The following is a 24,283-nucleotide window of genomic DNA, read 5'->3' as shown; positions in this document are numbered from 1 at the left end:
TAAAAAACAAGTTGCAGTGGGAAAAAACCCCAGCATAAAGTCTCGAGATATGGTTTTTTTTTCAAAGTTGAACTTGCATTAATTTTACATGGCTTTCTAAACATGCAGATTTCTTGTGCGAGACGCGAGTGCAACGGTGATAGATGTCCCTCTAGAAAATATGTAAACTGCAGTATGTGTTCTGTGTGAATGGCTTGGTTCCAGTTGGGAGGTAAACAAGATTTTCTCTGAATTGATGTTCTCTTTTTTCACAATATTTTGAATGAACAATCCATGGATAGGCTGATAAAAACGTTATAATGCAACAACACCTCGTCATCGCATCTTGAGTGCCACTGATAAAGCTGCCCCTTTAAAGCACACCTAAAATTTGAATGCTACATTTTTGCATTCGAATGTGGATTTTTATTTTACATTTGACGAATATTTGAAATTCTAGTATTTTTTTTTGACAGCCTTAATCTGCATACTTACAGAATGTGTTTGCACTTGAGTATGAGATGCTACATGTGTAACATTTATCTAAGCACTAAAATAAGTACAGAACTGTACAGAAAATCTTCCTGGAAGTTTTGCTGCAATATACCTGCATCATATGTGTCCCATGGGCCTGAAGCAATGCTGAATGTTTTATAAGTAGTGCTGGTTGAGGTGAGCATCACTGTTTTATTTGAGGGTTATGGTTTTGAACAAACCCCTAACAATTCTTTTTATAGTTATGTGTATCATTTGTTCTATGGTGTAAAATTCTTACGAATCACTTTTGCCTCGTATTTGTGTACTTTATGAAACACAGGTAGATACTAGGGCTGGGTATTGTTCAAAATCTTTCAATCCGGTGCCAATTTCGATACCTCAGTTTCGATACCGGTTCCTAACCGTACTTTTTTGATACCATATGTTTTAAAATCCATTTCAACATCAACACAAATACATTAAACACAAAACTTTTATTTTTCACCTTAATTAAAACAAATTCTGGTAACACTTCACACTCAGGATAACATTATTAATTCAACTGGTTTTGCTTTTTGGATAGGGGTACGCCATTCAAGGTCCGGACTGGGACTAAAAAGTTGCCCTGGACCACAGCAGCCCACCACATCATAACGCAAACGCCCCTGTTTTAAACAATTTGTGCGCGTTCGGAGCTTGCGCTCACTCATTCAAAGCACGCACTACGAGCAGCATTTCAGACAATGCGCGTACACAGAATTTCAGACAATGCGCGTACAGAAAAATATTGCGTGTATCGTAACTTCTGAATGAACACATAAACACACAATTATATAAAAATAATTGTCTCTGCAAGTATTCTCGTAAACACAGTCGGTTATGTTTTAAGTGAACGTATACAATGGCCTGCTTCTTAGAGAAATTCGCTGTACTGGATAAATCTTTCTCTCTCTCTGTTTTTTAGACGGCGTGAAAGGGGGCGTGTTTCAAGATAGGCAATGGAGTAGACCAAACTAAACAGGGAGGGAGGGCAAAACACTCATCCAAACAAATGCTTCATTAAATTGGTGGTATTGCTGGCTTTGGTTGCAATACTCTTATCGCATATGTTGCACTTTGCTGATTCGGCATCCACTTTTATAAAGTGTAGCCACACTTTAGACCTCTTTGGAAAAAAGAAACGTTTTGGAAAAAAGAAACGTAAAGCGGAAACGTTTTGAGAAAAAACAACTACACTTGTGTTGTGTGACTGCGAGTATCTTCAGAAATCCTCCCCGTCACGTCACGTGGTGGTTTAGCTTGGCTAAAAACAGAATTCTGCTGATTTTTACCTTCAAAACAATGCAGAAAATTAAGAAAGTGCAGATTCAATTTGGGATTGGTGATGTGTTATATTCAAAAGTAGAAGAAACATTTGAGGTAAGAAAATGAGATTTGTGTCTCAAGTTGTCAGTTCATAATTATGAAGCATCCCGTTCAACATGGCAGTCTTTATGGAGCATCTCAGTCGTTCTTCCCCAGCTCGTGTCTGATTGGACCAGTAATGCACACATTGCCCAAATGATCCAGCGAAGCTGTAAATCTGCCCGGGTCGGGATGGCCATTCTGTTTCAGTGTATAAATCATGTAACAATCAGTGAAAGAGGTTCTGTCGCAGTGAAAAAGGTTGTTTTTTTGTAGTCTTGGTGAATGGAAATATGGTTGTGTTGAGTGACCCATGAGAGCAGAAGAATCTGGTTTGTTATCATGTGTAAGTTCAGTTTAATTATGAACTATATTAGACCCGTTCTGCACATATTATTTCCTACAGAATTATGCCATTTTTCCACCACAATGTGTGCAAAAATGAGAAAGGTTGTCGAATATAATGTAACTGTACTCTATCAGCATAAGTGCAAAGTCATTTCACAATCAAATAACTGGATGATGGTTATTATCTTGAATGGAAACGATTAAAGATTACACATGAATCTGTGACACTTACTGTTAATTTATGAAGTCACATCTTCCTATAAAATCACACACTTCTCTAGAGCTAAAATTGGGACATTTTGTACAATTTGGGGTTAATTAGATGGACCCGAGCTGGTAGATTCATGTATCGTTGTCTATATAGGTCAGTTCTTGGGCTGGATGTAGGTTAGATTATTGTCAGGAAAGTCATATCTTCCATCAGGGACTTGAAAGCCTGATGTGATGATCTTTATAATGTCTACAGTGATAATTGAGGGTTATTGTATTTCCTGACATTTAATAGCCTTTACCAACCATTGTGTAATCTTCATGAATTTAATATTGACTCACTCAAACTGGTGAGTCAGCTTTGGTGCACAAACATCAGGTTTCATAGAAAAAGCAGTACCTGGAAATGCAGCTCAGTTTGCATGGGTTAAGACCACTGGATCGGGGATGACAGACCCCATCTGGCGTGGGCCGGTCGGACTGTGTTATTAATGCATGGACCCAGGCCACCTCAGCACTTCTTACATGCACACTAGAGTATTCACATAGAAAGGATTTCCCTAAAACCAACGGACAGAGCTTTTATTATAAGTGGTAATAATGTTAATATTGCTATATATTGGCCAATATGTGAAATCTGCCATTTTTAAGATTGTTTTAAATGTGACATAACGAACACACAAATCAGCAAATCAGAGATCAGCTTGCCCAGTTAACAGAAAGCTCATGATTCTTAAAAAAAAAAAAGATTTTAAAGTTAATGTTTGTTTAATTTTATCAATTTTGAGTACACCTCATATACCATTTTTAAATTGTATTATGTTTTGGTTCCCAGATGATCTGGGTTTTTCAATTGCTGATGTCAAAACTAATCTAGAAAACAAAGTGTCCAGTTTGTCAGTGTATTTGTGAAGCAGCAGACTATGATAGGCCCAGAATGGGTCTCCTCAGTCTACTGCAGGACGTGTTGATGTCCAAAAACAAACACAAACAAAACCAAAAGAGAGGCTATTACATTTTGGCATTATATCAGTAATCCTGCACTTTAGCAATGTTATTTAATTATTGTTTATATACTATTATAGCTAGAGCCCGACCGATATATCGGCCGGCCGATATTATCGGCCGATATAAGCTAATTGCATTTAAATCGGCATCGGCATTTATAACGGCCGATGAAACATGAGAAACAGAGTCTCATGCTTCACTCATGTTATGAGTGTTGCATAGTGTGCCCACCAGAGGGAGCTCTGCAGCTCCAGAGTTAACAACAGCGCCAGAAGTCCACTACAGAAGAAAGTGATTAGCCAAGGAGATGAAGGAGATGTAACTTGTAGATGTAACTTGGAGATGTAAGAGAACAATTTGGTGAATTCAGGCTGGTTACGTTACTCTAACGCTAATAGCTTCCTTTTTAGCAGGCCCCTTAAATGCTTGCTATTAACTTGTTTGAAGGTGGTTCTTCTCAAAATTGACAGCGGTGTGTTCATGACACTTACGTTAACCATTCAACTTCGAATTGATTCCGTAATCTTCCGGTAATAGTAGGCAAGACGATGTTCTGTGAGAGCAAATATAGTGTAGTTACAGTAACTACAGTAGGTGCGTCAGAAATGATTAAACCAGAGGGGACATGTAAATAAATGTGAGCTGAACAAGCGCTTTTTTTTTATTTTTATTTTTACATATTGTTTCAAAGCAGCTTTACAGACATAACAGGAAAATGTTGAAATAATATTGTTAAATATAAGTAGGTAATACCTATTACTTGACAAATAAAAAAAATATATATATATTTCTCATTTTTGCCTATGTAGGAGATCCCAGTTTATTATTATTATAATTCTAATGATGACATGAGTAATGAATGATACATGGTGATATAATTAATACACATGCTTATTCTTTCTCCGTCTCTCTTTCTGCCTACAGATGGCTGAAAAAGGTGAATGCTGTAGCAGCAAAGTGTGGGACTACTTCTGCAAATACTTTAACTTTAGTATTATAATTTATTTACAGTACACACACAGACTGTTAAAACCAGCTTCAACTGGAAGAAAGTAAAAGTTTAAAACCAGACTGTTTTTTGATCATTAAAAAATATATACTTTTGATGTGCAATTGTTTAGTCATTGAGACTGTAATCTAAGGCTTTTTTTTTAACATAGTCCATTCTGGAAAATGGTTTATACAGCCCACATACATAGAACAGGCAGATATTTTGCTATTGAATGTTGTGTAAGTGCAGTTTATAGGAAATGGGTCTAATATCCAGATTATTTTTTAAATCAAAATATCGGCTTATAAATCGGCTCTTTTCGAGTTAATATCGGCATCGGCATCGGCCCCCAAAAATCCATATCGGTCGGGCTCTAATTATATCATTCATTAATACATTTGAATTAGTTTTATTTTTATGTTTTCCATTTCAGTTTTTATATTTTATGTGATTTTATTAATTTTTTTATACCTCTGTATAGTTACCATTATTATTTAAGTTTTAGTAATTAAATTATTTCAGTTTTCATTTCAGTTTTTTTGTTTTTCATCTATTCTTTTCAGTTTTCATTTAATATTTATGGTTTGTTTTGTTTCAAGTTTATTTCAATTCGCTGACTGTTTGTATAGCAACCGGGACTTCTACAACCCGAATTCCGGAAAAGTTGGGACATTTTTTAAATTGTAATAAAATGAAAACTAAAGGAATTTCAAATCACATGAGACAATATTTTATTCACAATAGAACATAGATAACGTAGCAAATGTTTAAACTGAGAAATTTTACACTTTTATCCACTTAATTAGCTCATGTAAAATTTAATGCCTGCTACAGGTCTCAAAAAAGTTGGCACGGGGGCAACAAATGGCTAAAAAAGCAAGCAGTTTTGAAAAGATTCAGCTGGGAGAACATCTAGTGATTAATTAAGTTCATTGATATCAGGTCTGTAACATGATTAGCTATAAAAGCTTTGTCTTAGAGAAGCAGAGTCTCCCAGAAGTATAGATGGGCAGAGGCTCTCCAATCTGTGAAAGACTGCGTAAAAAAATTGTGGAAAACTTTAAAAACAATGTTCCTCAACGTCAAATTGCAAAGGCTTTGCAAATCTCATCATCTACAGTGCATAACATCATCAAAAGATTCAGAGAAACTGGAGAAATCTCTGTGCGTAAGGGACAAGGCCGGAGACCTTTATTGGATGCCCGTGGTCTTCGGGCTCTCAGACGACACTGCATCACTCATCGGCATGATTGTGTCAATGACATTACTAAATGGGCCCAGGAATACTTTCAGAAACCACTGTCGGTAAACACAATCCGCAATGCCATCAGCAGATGCCAACTAAAGCTCTATCATGCAAAAAGGAAGCCATATGTGAACATGGTCCAGAAGCGGCGTCGTGTCCTGTGGGCCAAGGCTCATTTAAAATAGACTATTTCAAAGTGGAATAGTGTTTTATGGTCAGACGAGTCCAAATTTGACATTCTTGTTGGAAATCACGGACGCCGTGTCCTCCGGGCTAAAGAGGAGGGAGACCTTCCAGCATGTTATCAGCGTTCAGTTCAAAAGCCAGCATCTCTGATGGTATGGGGGTGCATAAGTGCGTACGGTATGGGCAGCTTGCATGTTTTGGAAGGCTCTGTGAATGCTGAAAGGTATATAAAGGTTTTAGAGCAACATATGCTTCCCTCCAAACAACGTCTATTTCAGGGAAGGCCTTGTTTATTTCAGCAGGACAATGCAAAACCACATACTGCAGCTATAACAACAGCATGGCTTCGTCGTAGAAGAGTCCGGGTGCTAACCTGGCCTGCCTGCAGTCCAGATCTTTCACCTATAGAGAACATTTGGCGCATCATTAAACGAAAAATACGTCAAAGACGACCACGAACTCTTCAGCAGCTGGAAATCTATATAAGGCAAGAATGGGACCAAATTCCAACAGCAAAACTCCAGCAACTCATAGCCTCAATGCCCAGACGTCTTCAAACTGTTTTGAAAAGAAAAGGAGATGCTACACCATGGTAAACATGCCCCGTCCCAACTATTTTGAGACCTGTAGCAGAAATCAAAATTGAAATGAGCTCATTTTGTGCATAAAATTGTAAACTTTCTCAGTTTAAACATTTGCTATGTTATCTATGTTCTATTGTGAATAAAATATTGGCTCATGTGATTTGAAAGTCTTTTAGTTTTCATTTTATTAAAATTTAAAAAACGTCCCAACTTTTCCGGAATTCGGGTTGTAACACAGCTGCAGTGACACGCAGTCTTTACCGATTAGTGATTGGCTCTTTTGCTCAGAAGGCGGGGCTTCGTTCGATAGAGCAGCCATATTGAGCGTTGCATTTTTTCCCATACAAAACGATTTGAGTGACATATCTTGGGTTTTCTATAGTCTTTGGCTCTAGCCAGAGCTTCCCCCCCATCATTCTCTCTCTCTCTCTCTCTCTCTCTCTCACTCCCCCCCAGCCCCGTTGTTAATTTCTCTGAATAATCAGTATTGACATCAGCATATTGCTGTGCTGTCAGCTCTCTATTGTGGGAGATCACAGGGCCCTGTAGCCTACTGGGCAATGAATCTTTCATTCATGTCCATCTATATTTATGCATATTTTTTATTCATCCTTTCTCCCATTGTCTGGACTCAAATGAGCCGAGGAAACTCTTCTGCACAGCACAGGATCTGATTAGTAGTGGTGTGGCTATTGATACAACTGCTCAGGTTGTAACAGGAAGAAAATCCCCTAGGCACACATTGAAGAAGGGACACAAGCCATACCTAGAGACCAGAATATCACAGAGACGTGCTAGTGCTGGACTGTTTTCACACAATACAGTAAAACACCACCTAGCAACCACTCAAAACACCCTAGCAACCACCCAAAACTATCGTCCGATTCTAATAAACCATACATCAATGGAAAGTGGAAAGAGTATTTATTCAGCTTTCAGATGATATATACATCTCAATTTCGAAAAATTGACACTTAAGACTGGTTTTGTGGTCCAGGGTCAACATTTAGTCTTTAATGCAGTAAAAAAAAGTCTTGCCTGCCATTCACTTTGCCCAAGGAACAGTTTGTGCTTTAAAAAAATGCAATAGATCACGTTGAGTATTGCAGTTCATTAAACGGCATTTTTTATTTTATATTTTTTTTTTTTTTGAAACAACAATTTATAATCACTCATGCCAGTACTGCAACCCTCATCCAAAAATTTCAGGACTAGCTGTAACCATGGCTATTTTTATAAAATACTTTTTTAATAATAATGTGACATATAATGTCTTGCAAAATGTCACATAGTTGCCAGGTACATAGTCTAGATGTCTTCATTTTGTTTTTCCTGTCAGGATTGTTTAGCGCACATCTCCTGGTTTATTACAGATGGGCCCGTGAGACGCGCATGAGAAATTGCATTGTATTGTCTTTGTTATTCCATTTCCTCCCACACAACACAAGTTTCGCTGCACACCTGGACAGTTTCCCCCTGACATTTCAGCAGCCAAACCCTGAGGGGTACAAATTTACATACTGATCATTGGAGATTGTCCTTCACTAGCGGCTCAGGGCGTAACACACTGCATTCGGCCGAGTGTGAGCAGAATCCATAATGAGAGAGAGCGAGAGACAACGAGAGGACAGGAAGAGAGATAGTAACGCTAAACAGAACAGAAGAACAGAAGAGAGTTCAAAGGTAGCAACAGAGTGACTGTGATGTGAAGTTGAAAGAGGGAGGTTAGTGTCTAATGAAAGAGCGGGGACTGTACTGCAGTGAGGGGACTGCAGCTTGTGTGGATGCGAGGGAGATCGTGAGATGAGCTCTAGCTTGTGCTGCTCTCCCGTGCTGGATGGTAAGGGCTTTCCCATTTCTGCAAGACTCCACCCCCACTATTTGAAAAGCATGCTAAAATTTTTCAAGCTGTTCGATAGATGTTTGCGCGTACAATAGCAGGTTGTTTTTGTTTCGCCAGCTGCATGAACAGTTTGCTTCACTCCCTGATTTCAGAAGCAGGAGTTTGAAGCAGGACATGAATGCATGAAGCCCTGAAGATCAACTTACCTGATGTAGAGTCTTGTGTAAAAGACTACAAAAAAACAAACAAATCAATTGCTAGTCTTATTGAAGCAAATATATTTGAGGCAGAGTGAAAGTTGTTTTTACTCTGCTGAAATTACTTCCACATCTGTCCAGACTGGTTTATGTTAGTTAAGCTTATTTATTTACTACATCTGCAGAGGTTTTGTTAAGGTTATCTGCATTAAACCTTTGAAAGATACTATATATATATCTATATATACATATATATATATTAGGGGTCGTGGCACGGTTCAACTTTTTCACGGTTCATTTTGAGTCACGGTTTTCGGTACGGTTCGGTATGTGCTATGTTAATGGAAAAACTATACTTTCTAATAAAAAAAGAAAAAGACTATTCTATCCAACTACAAGCAGCAGCACACATAAATACAATAGAGTAAAGATAGAAACAATAAACAGTGATTTTTCAGGGTTTTTTTTGGCAGGTCTAGCATACGTTTTTAGGTAAAGAAATTGAATAAAGTAATCAAATGTAAAACAGCATTGCATATTGAACTATATAAATTAAAGATAATTCTTTATTAAAGTTATAAAAGCTTTTTAATCAAGAGCAGGGAGTGATTTCTTTGTTGTTGCTGTTTCTATTAATGTAAAGACTGTCACTTTAAGAGAATACACTGATAGAGTGGCCTGCGTTCAGCCGGCTATGTCTGCTGTAGGATACTTACCAAGATGGGCATTTTCACATAATTTTTGTCTGAATTTGTCCATTTAAACACAATGCTTCAGAGAGATCTTATATTTGTGTTTGCGCGTTTCAGATGAGCGCATGCACAATTCTTCTCACTGCGCGCGCGAGCTCGCGTCCTCTGGCTCTTAAATGTTTAAACTGACAAAGCTTAAATGAGTTTAGTTTAAATACATATTAACGTCTGCTGTTCAGGTCTCATCTGTGCGCGGGCGCTTTCAGCACCCGGATGATGACAGAATAAATGACTGCTCATATTCCAGCATAAGTCGTTCACATTGATCAAGAGTGAATGGTTTGTCCAGGTTTTTTTTTTCCTCATCGCTATTGTTGTAATGTCTGGGAATCCAGAATGCGCATCCATCAACAGAAACATATATTAACTGCTAACCATATTACCAAACCATATTACAGATGCTTTGGATTTAAGTTGAACCGCGTTCCCAGCGCGTACCGAACCGTGTGTGGTGAACCGAACGGTACGGGTTTTTTTCAGCGAACCGTGCCATTTACATACAGTTTTTAACTGTATTTTGCTGCTTTGTTTTTCAAGTTTTGGCTGTAAAATAATAATAATAATAATTGTAAGTTTTGAATTGGTGAAGATTGCAATTACAAACATTTTTATTTTATTTTATGTTATTTTATTTATTATATTATTTTTACTATTGTATAATCAGAAAGTTTACATATATTACCTCTCATGTTTAGCCGGTCATGAAATTTTTAAAATGTTGTTTTATTTTATTTTGTTTCGTTTTTTCGTATTTAGATAAATCTGTCCCTAAACGTCATGTTTAAAACTTGATCAATCTTTTCCTTGTCCAAGTAGGATAACACTACGCATGGCAGTGACCAGCTGTGGCGTTCATTTCAGATGGTAGTGTTGCTTTGCTGGGTTACTGGATTGTTTTTTGATTTTTCTATAATCTGCCCCTTTTCAGGATTTGCAGGACTGTCCATCCAAAAATCTCCTCAGGAGAAAACTCTTAAGGAGATAAGCAGGCTCTTCAGTACAGATGGCATTGCCAAGGGTGTAGATACTACTGTAAGTGAATGTCATCAGTTATTGCGTGAGGATAGTCATCATCCTAGCGGCTGTGCCAGTGAAGCAGATGTGACTATCTGTCTCCATTCATAAGACAAGATGTTTATGAAGCTCTTTGCTTGTGTAAGGATGTTTCTCAGAAGAGCTCGAATTCTAACAGGGTCTTTAAGGCAGTTAAGAATTACATAAAATAACAGCATATCAATGAAAGAGCACATGAAGATCACTGCTTGTAGCTTTAACTTTACCTATAATTTGATTTGCTTTATGGCAGATACAATTTCTAACCTTATTGATTTCCTCATGGATCTGTTTCTCTGGTTTTCCACACCAACAGAGGCAAACCTCACTCTGCACTCTCTAATTTCTTCTGTTTCCAGGTCGTTTGTGATCTAGATGGATGTATGTCTAAATCCAGAGCGTGTACCCGTCACATAATCAGGGTGAAACCCCACGCGCTGACTGACCGCGTATCCCAGTTCTGATCTCAAAATTCATTTGCCTCCACAATTCAGACAGATCACATCTCCAGTCTCAGATCAGTCAGTTCAGCCTCTTCAGACCCAAGATAATCAGCATTTGCATGTACATTTCATGAATTTAGCAGTGTGTCTTACAGGAAATTCATTTAAATACAATTACAGTATAAAATCATATAGTTATATCAAAGGTTAATAAAATTAAATAAATTAAAGGTTTGTAGCTGTGTGAATCAAAACTTATAAACCTTTTTTAAATATGAAAATATAATATTATAACATGTTATCAGATATTTTGAAATGTATTTAATATATTAATATAATTTATATTATTATATTAGATATAACACACACGCACACACACACACACATATATATATATATATATATATATATATATATGTTTAATACATAATATTTCATGTATAAAAAATTTTTAGAGTTTAGTCTGTTATTTTTATTTATTTATTACTTTGATTTGAAGTTTGATATGTTTTAATTTTATTATTTTAAAAAGGTGTTTTTTGTTCTTGTTGTTTTTTTTTTTTCAAAACTCTTCTTTACTCAAGAGATCTGAAATCCGTATTGGGAAAGTTGCCAACCCCCCAAGGGTGCTTTTATCACATGCTTTACTCTTGAGGAACAGAGATGGTGACAGCGTTGTCAGTCAGTAAATAGGGCCCTGTCAAATCCACTTTATTTTTTCCTAAATTCTAAATTCCTAAATTCCATTTTTTCCCCCAAACTGTGTCATTTCTGTTTTCATTTTTCTGAATTCTGTTCTTTTCCCATTTTTATTTTACTCCACCCCTTTTCAATAGTTAAATTTAAGTTTATTAATCAAAAAGCAAGACTAATTATTTAAAATCATGAAACGTATACATTTTCACATCAATTTAATAAAAGTTTAGCAAAAATTACGTTTAGGGCCCTATGAATTTTTTTTTTTCTCACCATATTTTTTTGTTTACAAATTCTGTGTTTTAGCATGTCTAATTACTTGAATGCATAAAACAACTTAATTTATTAACAAACCAGACTTTCATTTTGATGGGTTACCTTGAATACTTTTACAGTTCTGTGTATGTGATGTGATGCTAGTTTTACTCAAAACAAACGGTCAGATGCTCATGAAGGCTCTCTCAGAGCAGTTCTGGAGATGTTGAAACCTGCCCCATTCATTAACAGAGACACTCAGAACATGCAGGATTCATATTTTAATAAACTTTTGTGGCATTATAGTTACAGATACTAGTCCATATCGCGATTTGATTTAAGTGTAGTGACCTACTTTTGATGAATTCATACAAAATTTGACAAATTCTGTGACATTCTGCATTAAACAGTGAAATCCGTTTCTATGACTGGATTCTGTCCGAGTTTTCCACATCACGGAAATCATAGGGCCCTAAATAAAGCAGCTCTGAGCACAAATGTCAGCTCAACAGTGGATAGATGTCGAGCTACTCCACAAAATCAATGCAACCCCTCGAACTCTGGTATCATCAGTGATTGCCACCTAAAAGTGCAGATTGGTTTTGCATGTATTGAAGGGTGGAGGCTGAGGATCTTGTCATTTTCAAGATTTATCCAGCATGGATTGGAAGGGAGATGTGCATTTGCTAAATCAAACCCATTTGATTCTTTCAGAGAAGAACAGAGAACAAATGATAGTCAATAGCTGGCTTTGTTTAGATTGGTATTGATTGGTATTTAATATGGTTGTCTATTGGCGGTTGGCGGGGAAGGAAGCAATCACAAGAGCAGAATGCTGAAAATCCTAGAAATCAGAAGGCAATGCTGTGACAGAGACCATATATAATATTTAAACTGACTGAAACTCACAGATTCGCGTTGATTCGTGTGTGCATTTCAATGCCGTTTTATTAACAAAGAAACAAAACTCGTTTTCTTTTCATCCAGTGCACAAAGACCTTAATTGTTAATTAGTAGTGTGTGAAATTTTCATTTGAGCAATTTTATTCACATCTCATTTGCAAAGGCTAAAGTAAATCTCTTGGTCAGTACCTGTATAAAGTCAACCACTAATAATAAGTATGTATTTTCTCATTCGAAGCTTATAGAATACATGAATGTCCATTCAAAACAATACTTTAATTAGCACTTTGAACATTTAAACCTACTCAGTATTATTATTTTTGTTAACATCCTTGTATAATTGCATATAAACTCTTGATCAAAAGCAGTCTCATTTTCTTTTGCTTGCTGACAGTGACATCTGCTGAAGATATTTCAGCAACAAATAAGAGATTGACTTACGTATAGTAATTCTTAAAAAAAAATAGATGTTAATCAAAAATGTATTTAGATTTGTTTTAACATTTTATTATGAATTATTTTTAATATTTAAAAAAATAATTGTAATTTTATTGAAGATTTGTTGTAATATTTTATTAATAAATCTTTCTGAATAATAATTCTAAATCAAATAATTCTTATAATGATTTTTCTGTCGTTAGTAAATACTTTAACTTTGTGTGTGTGTGTGTGTTTGTTTAAAGACTCTAGGATTTCGTTTTTAGGTTTAAAAGACCCAAATTTATTATTTAACAAAATCATGTTACTTTTGATAGTGTTTAGTTATTGCTGTGTCTGTCCACCAGCAATAATAAATCCTGGATCTAGTTTCGGACCTCTTTAATCTACATATTAATGTCCATACATATCAGAGTTTCTCGTGAAGACTGTATTGTCATGTTGTTTCATTTCATATTAAATATTATTTAGCAGAATGTTCAACCTGCCAGCAGCGCTACCCTCATTTAAAGTCATAAGTTTTATGGGTTTTCATTCAAGCTATCTGCAGTGACAGCAGATATTATCTGACATTATCTGAGGTGAATGCTGCAGTGATTGTCAAATCAGAGACAGAATTCTTTCCCATACAAGGATGTTCTAGGTGATGTGAGGAATAATCCTGTTTTGAACCTAAAGGAAAATTAGTGCAAATTTTACAGGAACCGAAACGAGTCGTCCCAGGACAAACTGTCTCGTGTTTTGTCCTGCAGTGCAGTGTTCTGTCGTTTATCTTGCACCATATCCTTTAACAGCCTGAAGCTCTGATGCTTTATTTCTCCCTTTCATTATTTAAATGCAAGGCCATCCATTTCGTTATTAAAAAGAGCCGCCTGTGACACTTCTGAGAGGTCTCAGCCTTGTTTTCTTTTTACTTGCTCTTATTTGTTTTTTATTCCAGAAGAAGCTCTTGGTTTGAAGTCTCTCATAATAATAAATATACTGTGAAAATTGCATTTGATGCTGCAGACTCGCAATTCCTACATAAAAGACAGTAGTGCGCTGATGTTTTTGAAGGCTACAGTTCTTTCTTCTCATCCCCCTTAAGATCAAAAAGCATCCAGACTTCAGTATATGTACTGTTATATGTATTTGTCTTTCAATTCTGTTAAACTCTTCCAAGGTCCCTGAGTGGTCGAGTCAGAGATCATGAAGTGGAACCTCTTCAAAAAGAAACCAGAAGCCATGGTGGGCCCTGAGCCCACGGGACCCGGCGGCACCCACCCGTCACACAACATGACGATGGCCCCCGCTGTCTCCACACCTGCGGACAACTCCACCGAGGCTGAGGGACCCGTCAACAAGAATGATGTCTTTGAGGAAATCAAAAGCAAGTTCCTCAATGAGATCGATAAAATCCCATGTAAGTCCTGCAGAGATGCTTTACAGTCCCACAACATCAAGATAATCAATAGTGTATCCATATGCTCAAGATGTTTTATGGATTTAAATGCTGGCCAAATTGTCAGGCCCCTAGATATCTGACCAAGCTTACCTTCTTTCTGAACTACAGTATAAGTGCAATGCAATAAAGATCAACTTAGTTTACTCAAAAATGAGAATTTGTTGTGAACTAACTCACTTCATCAGAACAGATTTGGAGAAATTTAGCATTGTGTCACTTGCTCACCACTGGATGCTCTGCAGTGAATGGGTGCCATCAGAATGAAAATTCAAACAGCTGATAAAAACATCACAATAATCCACAAGTAATCCAAGTTGTCTCGTCTGAATCAGGATAGAAACATGCACAGATCAAGCACCGTTTACAAGTGAAAACTGTCCAAAACAGATCTTAACAAATATATGGGAGGACTTTGATGTAAGAGGACAACAGGGGATACATTTTTAAATTGGATGAAGCATTATTTTGGATTATGTACTTGCTTCCCTGGAGGAAGCGTTATTATAGATTATGGACTGTTTGGACTCTCACTCTGATGGCACCCATTCACTGCAGAGGATCCATCAGTTATCTAGTTAGTGATGTAATGCTACATTTCTTCAAATCTGTTCCCTTGAAGATCAAACTCTTCTACATCTTGGATGACCAGAGGTTGAGCACATTTTCAGAAAAATGTATTTTTGGGTGAACTATACCATTAACACGATGTGCTTTACTCCTTCAATTCAACATGCTGTCACAATTCACTATTTAATTTTTTCTTGAAAACATGTTTGTCTTTGTAATATTTCATTAAAATGTCACAACTTCCTTCATCACTTTTGGTTGACGTTTAAAGTCACCTTCACGCTCTTGATGACAACCCATCTTTTAAATAATTTCTTGAATTTTTATCCCATGATGCTCTGCAGTGCCTCCATGGGCGCTCATCGCCATCGCTGTAGTGGCCGCCCTCCTCGTCCTCACCTGCTGCTTCTGTATCATTAAGAAATGCTGCTGTAAGAAGAAGAAGAACAAGAAAGGCAAAAAGGGAAAGGATGGCTTCAACATGAAGAACATGCAGGGTGGAGATGTATGTAACAGTGTTCAGTAGCACCCAACACGACAGTATTATATAATGTAGCTAAATCAACTGATGCACACTTCAATCTGTTTGATTTTAGAATTAAAACTAGATGGTATTGACCTTAAGTATTAACTAGGCACTTCAACAAAAATTAGTGCTGCATCATTAAGAAATGAAAACAAGCCTCAGAGCACGTTAGTATGTGTTCACTTCACTGATAATAAAGGAGAGTCTGTTATGTGATTAGCTTTATGCTTTTCTTTACTGTGTTTGTGAGTAATGTGAGTGTTTTGTTTTCTTTGAAGAGAAATGGTACATTGGATGTTTGAAAACAAGTGTGCTGCTCAAGTCATTTCGATCGTTAAACGATTTTAAAGTTTCATTCTATGGAATGAGTGGCTTTAATTATTATGTTATGTTCTAGTATGTATCATGAAATAATGTTACAGAATTCAGACCAGCAGTACAACTGTGAATGCAATATAGTTTCTTATTATTAAACAAAATGTAAATTTTGAGTAACTTACATTTTATTATCGATATTATCAGTTACAGCTTGTAGTTCAAAGCACAATGAGTCAGTTATAAAAACACTTCAGTTGTCAGTGAATAAATCAATGCTTTTGAACTAATTGGTTGAGCGTTAAGTGACTCACTCTTAAAGACAGTCACTTAATTTGTTGCTGAATGCATCACTGTTTTTGATTTAATCAGTTTGAACAACAAAAGAGTCAGTGATAATCTCCACTTATAATGCATTACAAGAAGTTTATTTAAAAATAGCTGGACGTAGACGAAACCAGTTGCCAGACATATAAGATTTACAAATCTTATGGTAAAAATAAGGTGGATATGGTAGGATTTTGTAATTAACGTTAGATTTGTTACCCCAGTCTATTATTACAAACACTTAAACCTTTCCAGAAACATACTGTTACCCTCAGTTTTGGGGAAAGTTACTTTTTAAATGAATGCATTACAATATTTTGTTACTTCATAAAAAAGTAACTAATTATGTTACTGAGTTACTTTTTATGAAAAGTAATGCATTGCTTTATTTTTTGTCACCTAAGCCAGGGTTGTTTATTAATTTTTATTTACAAAAAAAAAAAAAATTGTATTTTTGGCCACTTTCACACCAAAAGTGAAATTATTGAGCCTCAGACTGAAGAAAGTACCTCTTCCTTTGATCCTCAGTCCCAGTTTCTCTCTGACGGGGACAGGAGAGCTGTCAGCATTTACCCCAACTCTGGATGGCATAGTGAAGTTTGCTTGATTTACAGTCTTACGGAAAAGTACAGATATCATTCGATATAGAAAAGACACTCATTTCATAGTCTGATACTTCAAAACTGAATGCCAGAACTCTTTGCACACAAATGACTTAAACATGGCAGTGTGTCATTTCTCACACTGGTGTTGTTTACTGTCTTGACTGTCTTTGGTTCTGTTTTATGGTGTGTAGTGAGTTCAACCTCTCCCTTTCTCTCTGCTCTCCTTCCTCCCGCTATGTGTCTAATGCGCCGCATTTCTTGACGCTCTCGGGCGTCGGCGCTACGGTAGGTTGACGGATGAATGGCACAGCTGTTTGGCCGCTGAGTGCTAGCACCGCGTTTGTGGGATTGGATGGAATGGCTGTTGTAACTTCCTTGTTTTAAGCCTTTTGTACCTGCTGATTGTTAATACAATTAAAAACAAAGGAAAGTTACAATGCAAATGAAAACCCCACTTAAGTGGAGCAAAAATTATCTTAATACAATAACAAATAGTTGTACTGTAGGAGGTGTGAATGGAATAACTAATTATTAACTCACTAATACTGGCAAGATGTTTGGAGTTAGTAAGAGACTAGCCACGAGACTCACAATGAATGCATGTGTTAAAGGGCATGGCTGTTTTAACTGCACTAAAAGTCCTGATGTCTCAGGGGCTAGAACTAGCAGTAAACCTCAACTATATAAGCTCATGTTCTGTGATCATCTAATCGATTCAGTTTAATGTAACAAAAAATGTGAATTATTTTAAAAGCAAATGGAAATTAAGAATTTGTTTTTAATATTAGCACATCATCTGCTGTGCCCTTTAATTTGTTGCTATATGGAGATGGTCAGGAACTGACTCGAGAGTGACAATTCTTTTGGTGGCACATTAAAACTCCTATCAAAATATCATTAAATCAGTTTACAGTTATCATAAATCCTCGGCAAATTAGTTAATATTTCAAGCCCTAAATTATATTGTCCCCAAGATGTAATGCACAAAGATTCACTTCATATAGCATAATAATTCTGTTCACGTAAAGTGAAGCCAAAAACTATTTAGACGCTTCAGCCACACTTAAAATGGCTCAATGTAATTGTATTCGATATTAAAATATCAAACCAAGTGGCATTTGAGATGCAAATGATGCATCATTTCTTTTTTAAATATTTGTATTTCTATATTGTCTTAGGTAATGATGGTAAACGAAAACCCTTGTTGTAATGCAATAATGTAAGTGTGGTTAGTGTCCAAATACGTTTTGTGTCCACTGCTTTATGCTGGAATTGTGGCCTATTCGTGGAAACAAAAAATTAATTCTGCACATTATAGATTTTTTTTCTCTTCCTGCAGTTTGGATGATGTTCAGAAACAAACACACAAGAATGACATGTCAGCATTTCATATGCCAAGAATAGACCAAAGGAGTCTGCTCTCCTTTAAAAATTAGCTGTCATCACTCGTTCCCTGGAGTATCACTGATGAACAGTTCAATTTATCATGCTGATGATGAGAAAAGGCTTGCGTGCCAAATTATGCATATCAGTAAAAGCTCTCTTGTTTTTCATTTACTACCAAACCTGATTTGAATGTAGAGTCAAAACGTAATTGTATTAAAGAAGAAATTAAACTCTGGAAAGCCAAGATGAGCAAAGTGTCACCAATAAAAATTGTGAACTCGAGTCATTTGCAACATCCAGCCCTGAATAACAACATAATCTGAGTGCACTATGGCAGATAACAGTAGGTCAGGACAGGTAGAAGCATCTTTCCAACCTTACTGCAACTGAGCTTGAGGCATGCTTATAGACAGGAACCAGATATACTTTCATCCCAGATATGAACTCGCTAAAACAATGTATCATTTGCCCCACAGAAAAACCAGGATGATGATGATGAAGAAGGAGAAACTGGTTTGACGGAGGAAGAGAAAGAGGAAGAAGAAAAAGAAGTGGAGAAACTTGGAAAGCTTCAGTATTCGTTAGATTACGACTTCCAGGATAACAAGGTTAGGATATCAGATTAATGACATCATACGCTGGAATATAACCTAATAACATTGCTCAGAATCATATCTGCTGAATGAAATACAATATTTGTTTCTTACTAAATTTGGGCTGCTGATTCCAGTGCTAGTGGCTGTTTTTGGCAAAAGCACATCACATTTTATCACAAAATATGATGCATTTTTGCTTTCGACAGTCATTTAGGATGAAAAAGTCTTGTATTGTTCCTCATTCAGCATAAAAACACCACAGAGACATGATTCCCATCTTCCTTTGAGCCAGATTACAAATTTTTATTCAATTCTTTGCCCAATTTCACATGTATAAATGACTCCAAAGAAATTATTTTATGCTTAATTTCAAGGTCAGAGGCAGAAAAAAATGCCATCATGACTGTGTTTTCCAACATACTGAACATATTTTTCCACTCTTTTGTTTATTGTAGGTTAAGTGATACCTTTTAAATGGTTATTTATGTTGTTAAAAAAACAAAACATTTGACATTTGACTGCTTTTATTTTGAGAAGTGCATTATAGCTGAAACATTTTATGATATTTTATATGCATATGGGCCTTTCTACAGAATTGATGCAAAATGCTGTCCTACAACCAAAAAACATTTAAAAAGCAATTAGGTATTCAATTCACTAACCCCTAAATTTTTTTTATTTAAATAATTTTAGTAAAATTAATAAAAAATGTAGTAAAATAAATATATATATATTCTTTTTTTATTTATTTTTTTATTCTTTTTATTTTTTTTATTATTATTAAACTTTATGTAAAAAGTGTGTCCCGCCTTTTTCATGTCACTACCACTACCACTTTATTTTCATGTATGTTTTAGTCCATTGTCTGAGACCGATTTTAACTACACCCCTAGATTTATGATCAGGAAATATCCCTCTGTCCCCTTCTCTCATAGCTACAAACTGAGTTCATAGGGCCCATCATTTTGAGGTAAATGTGTTCACAGAAAAATCTGTGTTACTTTAAGGAATGTCACTACACCTTTTTATGCAATTAAGCACACTTTATTGGGAGTTATTATGAGTTATTAAGGGAACACATAATCCTCATATTTGGGAGAAAAAATAAACTAAATTTTAGTACAGTTATCCAATTTTTTTAATATTTTTTATTGGTGTTTTAGAATGTGAGTTAAAAGTCTGTAATGTGATGTGGTTGTTACTGTCACTACCGAAAATGTGTAGTCATTACCAAAACATGGGATGTTTTGTCAAAAATAAAGTATACTGGATTATCAACAAACATATTAAGATAGTTTTTGGCTCAATGCATATTTAAACTAATAAATCTTTGACTTTGAAATCAGTATGATCAACTTTTTGCCTATTACAAAGAAAAATTTTATTCAAAATACAACAAATCTCATAAATTACAAATGAAATATCGTGAAAAATGTATGAATTTTCTTTTTATAAAATAGCAAAAAAATCTATATTTACAATGTAGATGTAAGCAATATCTTAATAGGTCAATATAACCCTTCTAATTAAATTATTATTACTGTGTTTCGGTAGTGACAAATTTGGGGATAAGTCAAACATTCCATAAATACACATTTTTATTTTCTGAAAAATGTTTTTTTTTTTTTTTTTTTCCAGGACGTTTCCAACTCTTACTTTAGACCAATTCTGTAGAATGGCCCATATAGTTTTGTATGTATTCAAAATCATCAAATTAGGTAATAATATTACCAAATATTAGGTAATATTTTTTGATAATGAAACGTGTTGTTAGTTATTCATTTTGGCTCATATTAAAATATATTAAGATGCATTTATACACAATTATATGATTAAGTACGAAAGTCTTGGGGTAATTAACAGGAAGATTCTGAAGAGTTCTCGTTTTGTGTCCCACTGAAAAATAACAGCATGTTTGTGTTTGGACCAACATGAGGCTGAGTAAACAATGACAAAGTTTTACATTTTTTTGATTGAACTATTCTTTAAACTAATACATCTCTTAAACGTTCCCTGTATTATGATCTTTGAGGAAGTTTGTGCTCATGCTGCGATGTATCTTTCACTAATGATAGTATCAGCTGAGTGTACAGCTGTAGCTAAAGATGCTTACGGCTCAACCAAAATGAGTTTAAACAATCGTTAATGATAGTAAATCGTTATTCTTACCATGTGTTTTAATGCAAACAGTTTTAATATACATAAAGCCACATGATATTGCTAGAGGATTTTCAGACTGGTACACTCGAGTGGAAGTCATGAAAAAGACATGTACTCTACAAATGTTTAGAGTCTCTTCTGCTCACCAGGGCAGCATTTATTTGATCAAAAATACAGTGAAATATTATAAATGATTTCTATTTGAATATATGTTAAAACATAGTTTATTTCTGTGATGTACAGCTGTATTTTCAGCATCATCACTCCAGTCTTCAGTGTCACATGATCTTCAGAAATCATTCTAATATGCTGATTTGCTGCTCAACAAACATTTCTTATTATTATCAATGTTGAAAACAGTTATGCTGCTTTATATTTTTATGAAAAAACATAATAGATTTTTCTGTACATCAGGAAGAACAGCGTTTATTTTAAGTGTACTGTACATTTTTTGTAACATTATTAGTGTCTTCACTTTTGATCAAATTAATGTGTCATTGCTGAATAAAAGTATTAATTTCTTTATTAAAAAAAGTCTTTATAAACAATAACAAGTCATTTCACAGACATTTCTGGAAGTGCATCCCAAAGGCTAATTTCAGTGTCAATTTTTCAAGAAAATTCTGAGAAGCGGGAGACTATTTGCTGTCCATTTAATAACATTTAAAATGTACCAAACAGATCTCATGTGGGATTTTATATTATTTCTACAAGATATTCATTCCATTCACTATGTCTCTTCCCTTGTTTTTCTGTTTTTCATACACAGCTGACCGTGGGAATCATGCAGTGCGCCGATCTGATTTCCATGGACTCTGGTGGAACGTCCGACCCTTACGTTAGAGTCTTCATCCTTCCAGACAAGAAGAAGAAGTTTGACACCAAGGTGCACAAAAAGACCCTCAACCCAGTGTTCAACGAAACCTTTGTCTTCAAGGTAAGCGGTTTATTATTTAAAAAATGACTCATTGTATATATACATATATACATATATGTATGATTTCTCAAACAGCAAAAACAGGTTTTTTGATATTATATTATAAAACTTGTATGATCAGTAAAACCCTGACTCTTATGCATTACAAATATTGAATAAAATACAAAAATAGTGATATGCCTCCAGAATTGTAGGTCTGTCATTAGTGTTTATTGGTGGTTTTCTGCAACACCAGCATGTCTCGTATTGCTTCCAGCAGCTTCTGAATGAGCTTTAGTTTCCCAGAGTCAGTAATGAGCTCCGGGGGACCGAGCATCCTCTGGTGGACACTGGGAGATCTCTAATAGTCTCACACAGAGAAAAGTGATCTAGGACAGAAACAATTGGCCATCTTCAAAGCCCCTGCCTTACAGTGAGAACGGCTGACTGTGTTTCTAAAAATGGATCGGCCGTATCTGCACACTGTACGAGTGAGATAAAGAAAACAAAGCCAAGTGAGGAGGAGGCTTTCCTTTGCAAATGATTAGAAAAATAATTACAAAAAAAAATTATTAGAAAAATCAACTGTAAACTGAATGTAATTTTTTTCAATGCTAATATATACATATATATATAATTTATAAATTTTAAGATATTAAACCATTTGATTATATATAATTTTTTATATTTTAATATTTGAAAAAAAAACATTTATAGGCTTTGATTCACAGTCACTAATATTTAATATATTATACTATTTGATTATTTATTATAATTTCATATTTTAGTATTTAAACAAAAAAAATGAAGAAAGTTTATAGGCTTTGAGTCACATAGTCACAAACACATTTGATATATTATTTTTAAATATTATAGTATTTTATTATGCATTATAATATAATATTTAAAAAAATGTATCAGTTGTCATTCTTATTAGTCACACATTTTTCATATTTTTTTCGTTATACTTTGTGATCAAAAACATGTATGGTTTGGATTCACAATTTCACACTTTTGAATCTATATTATTTAATACATGTTTTATAAAATAATATAAATTTTGTATTTTAATATTTTTAAAACGAAGTCCCAAACTTATACTATTTCCTTTTATTTTAATATTTAAAAATGTCTTTAGGCTTTGCTTCATAAACGTATATTATATTTTAATATAGAAGAATAATTAATTACAATATTCAAAATTTTTGTTTTAATTAGCGAAAATATATTTTTAGACACATTTATTGAATAATCTGTTTCTATCTGTATATCGGTGGCAAAACTAAGCAAAAACAGTTTGCATCTCCTATATATCACAATCCTCAAAGGACAATATGTTCTATGCTCAGATTTCTGACTCAGCACTGCAAAACGCTTTGAAACACCTTTATGTATAATTTACGTTGATTTTTCTGAATGGTTTTCATGTTAGATCCCATACGAGGAGCTGGGTGGGAAGACGCTGGTCATGTCTGTGTACGACTACGACCGCTTCTCCAAGCACGACATCATCGGTGAGGTCAAGCTACCCATGAACACTTTGGATCTGGGTCAGCCGATCGAGGAGTGGAGAGACCTGGACAGCGCTGAGAAAGAGGAGGTGATTATTAACGAATCTGCTTTTATGATTTGAAAAGAAATCTCAGGATCAGTACCTTCAAATCATAAATGATCACCCATTGAAATCATCTTCTTTCAGCCGGAGAAGCTTGGTGACATCTGCATCTCTCTGCGTTATGTTCCCACTGCGGGCAAACTGACCGTTTGCATCCTCGAAGCCAAGAACCTGAAGAAGATGGACGTGGGCGGCCTGTCTGGTGAGAAACAAGCTGAGATATACGAGACCAGCGTAGATATCTTTAATCTGTCTGATGCAATTTACTCGACATTTGACCTTTTGCAGACCCGTATGTGAAGATCCAGCTGTTGCAGAACGGCAAGCGTTTAAAGAAGAAGAAGACTACGGTGAAGAAGAACACACTGAACCCGTACTACAATGAGTCCTTCAGCTTTGAGATCCCTCTGGAGCAGATGCAGGTAGATTTATGTTTAGTATTCTTATTATTTGTTTGGAAAAGTCACATCATGCAACATATTAGTACATAAGATATTTTCATATTCATCATTGCTTTTCTGTACATTTTTCAAAGAAAACCAAGACAAAAAAAAAAAAATGTAATAATAAATAGGGGAAAATAAATAAAAATACCAGTAAGAAATTTTGTCAAGATTTTAAAAAAGATCAGTGCAGGGTAGTAATATAATGTAATCAATTCTTATATTATTTCTGATGTATTTGAAACTTTTTCTGTTGACAGAATATAATTAATAACTTAAGACATTATTACAGGCTGTAAACCAATTCTTTGTAATTGTTTTCTTAGAAGCAGCTAACATTATTTAAAATAAATATTGGTGATCTGTAATA

The 24,283-nt window shown here is 35.2% G+C and overlaps 1 protein-coding gene across 3 annotated transcripts in view; it reads left to right on the top strand.

Moving 5' to 3' along the window:
• Nucleotides 1–24,283, top strand: part of LOC132160735 (synaptotagmin-2) — a 50,286-nt gene that overhangs the window by 23,673 nt on the left and 2,330 nt on the right. For 2 of the 3 annotated variants that reach the window (XM_059570402.1, XM_059570401.1), the window contains exons 3-9: nucleotides 14,176–14,415; nucleotides 15,369–15,529; nucleotides 18,660–18,791; nucleotides 21,709–21,876; nucleotides 23,288–23,455; nucleotides 23,555–23,672; nucleotides 23,759–23,892. In XM_059570402.1, coding sequence (XP_059426385.1) covers nucleotides 14,202–14,415; nucleotides 15,369–15,529; nucleotides 18,660–18,791; nucleotides 21,709–21,876; nucleotides 23,288–23,455; nucleotides 23,555–23,672; nucleotides 23,759–23,892 — 1,095 coding nt within the window. In that variant the 5' untranslated portion in view covers nucleotides 14,176–14,201. The remainder of the gene's footprint in view (nucleotides 1–14,175; nucleotides 14,416–15,368; nucleotides 15,530–18,659; nucleotides 18,792–21,708; nucleotides 21,877–23,287; nucleotides 23,456–23,554; nucleotides 23,673–23,758; nucleotides 23,893–24,283) is intronic. The other variant, XM_059570403.1, reaches the window with a different exon arrangement.

Source organism: Carassius carassius, chromosome 17, assembly GCF_963082965.1.
Source record: "Carassius carassius chromosome 17, fCarCar2.1, whole genome shotgun sequence".
In the NCBI taxonomy this organism is placed as follows: Eukaryota; Metazoa; Chordata; class Actinopteri; order Cypriniformes; family Cyprinidae; genus Carassius; species Carassius carassius.
This window is presented reverse-complemented; position numbering and strand designations above follow the sequence as displayed.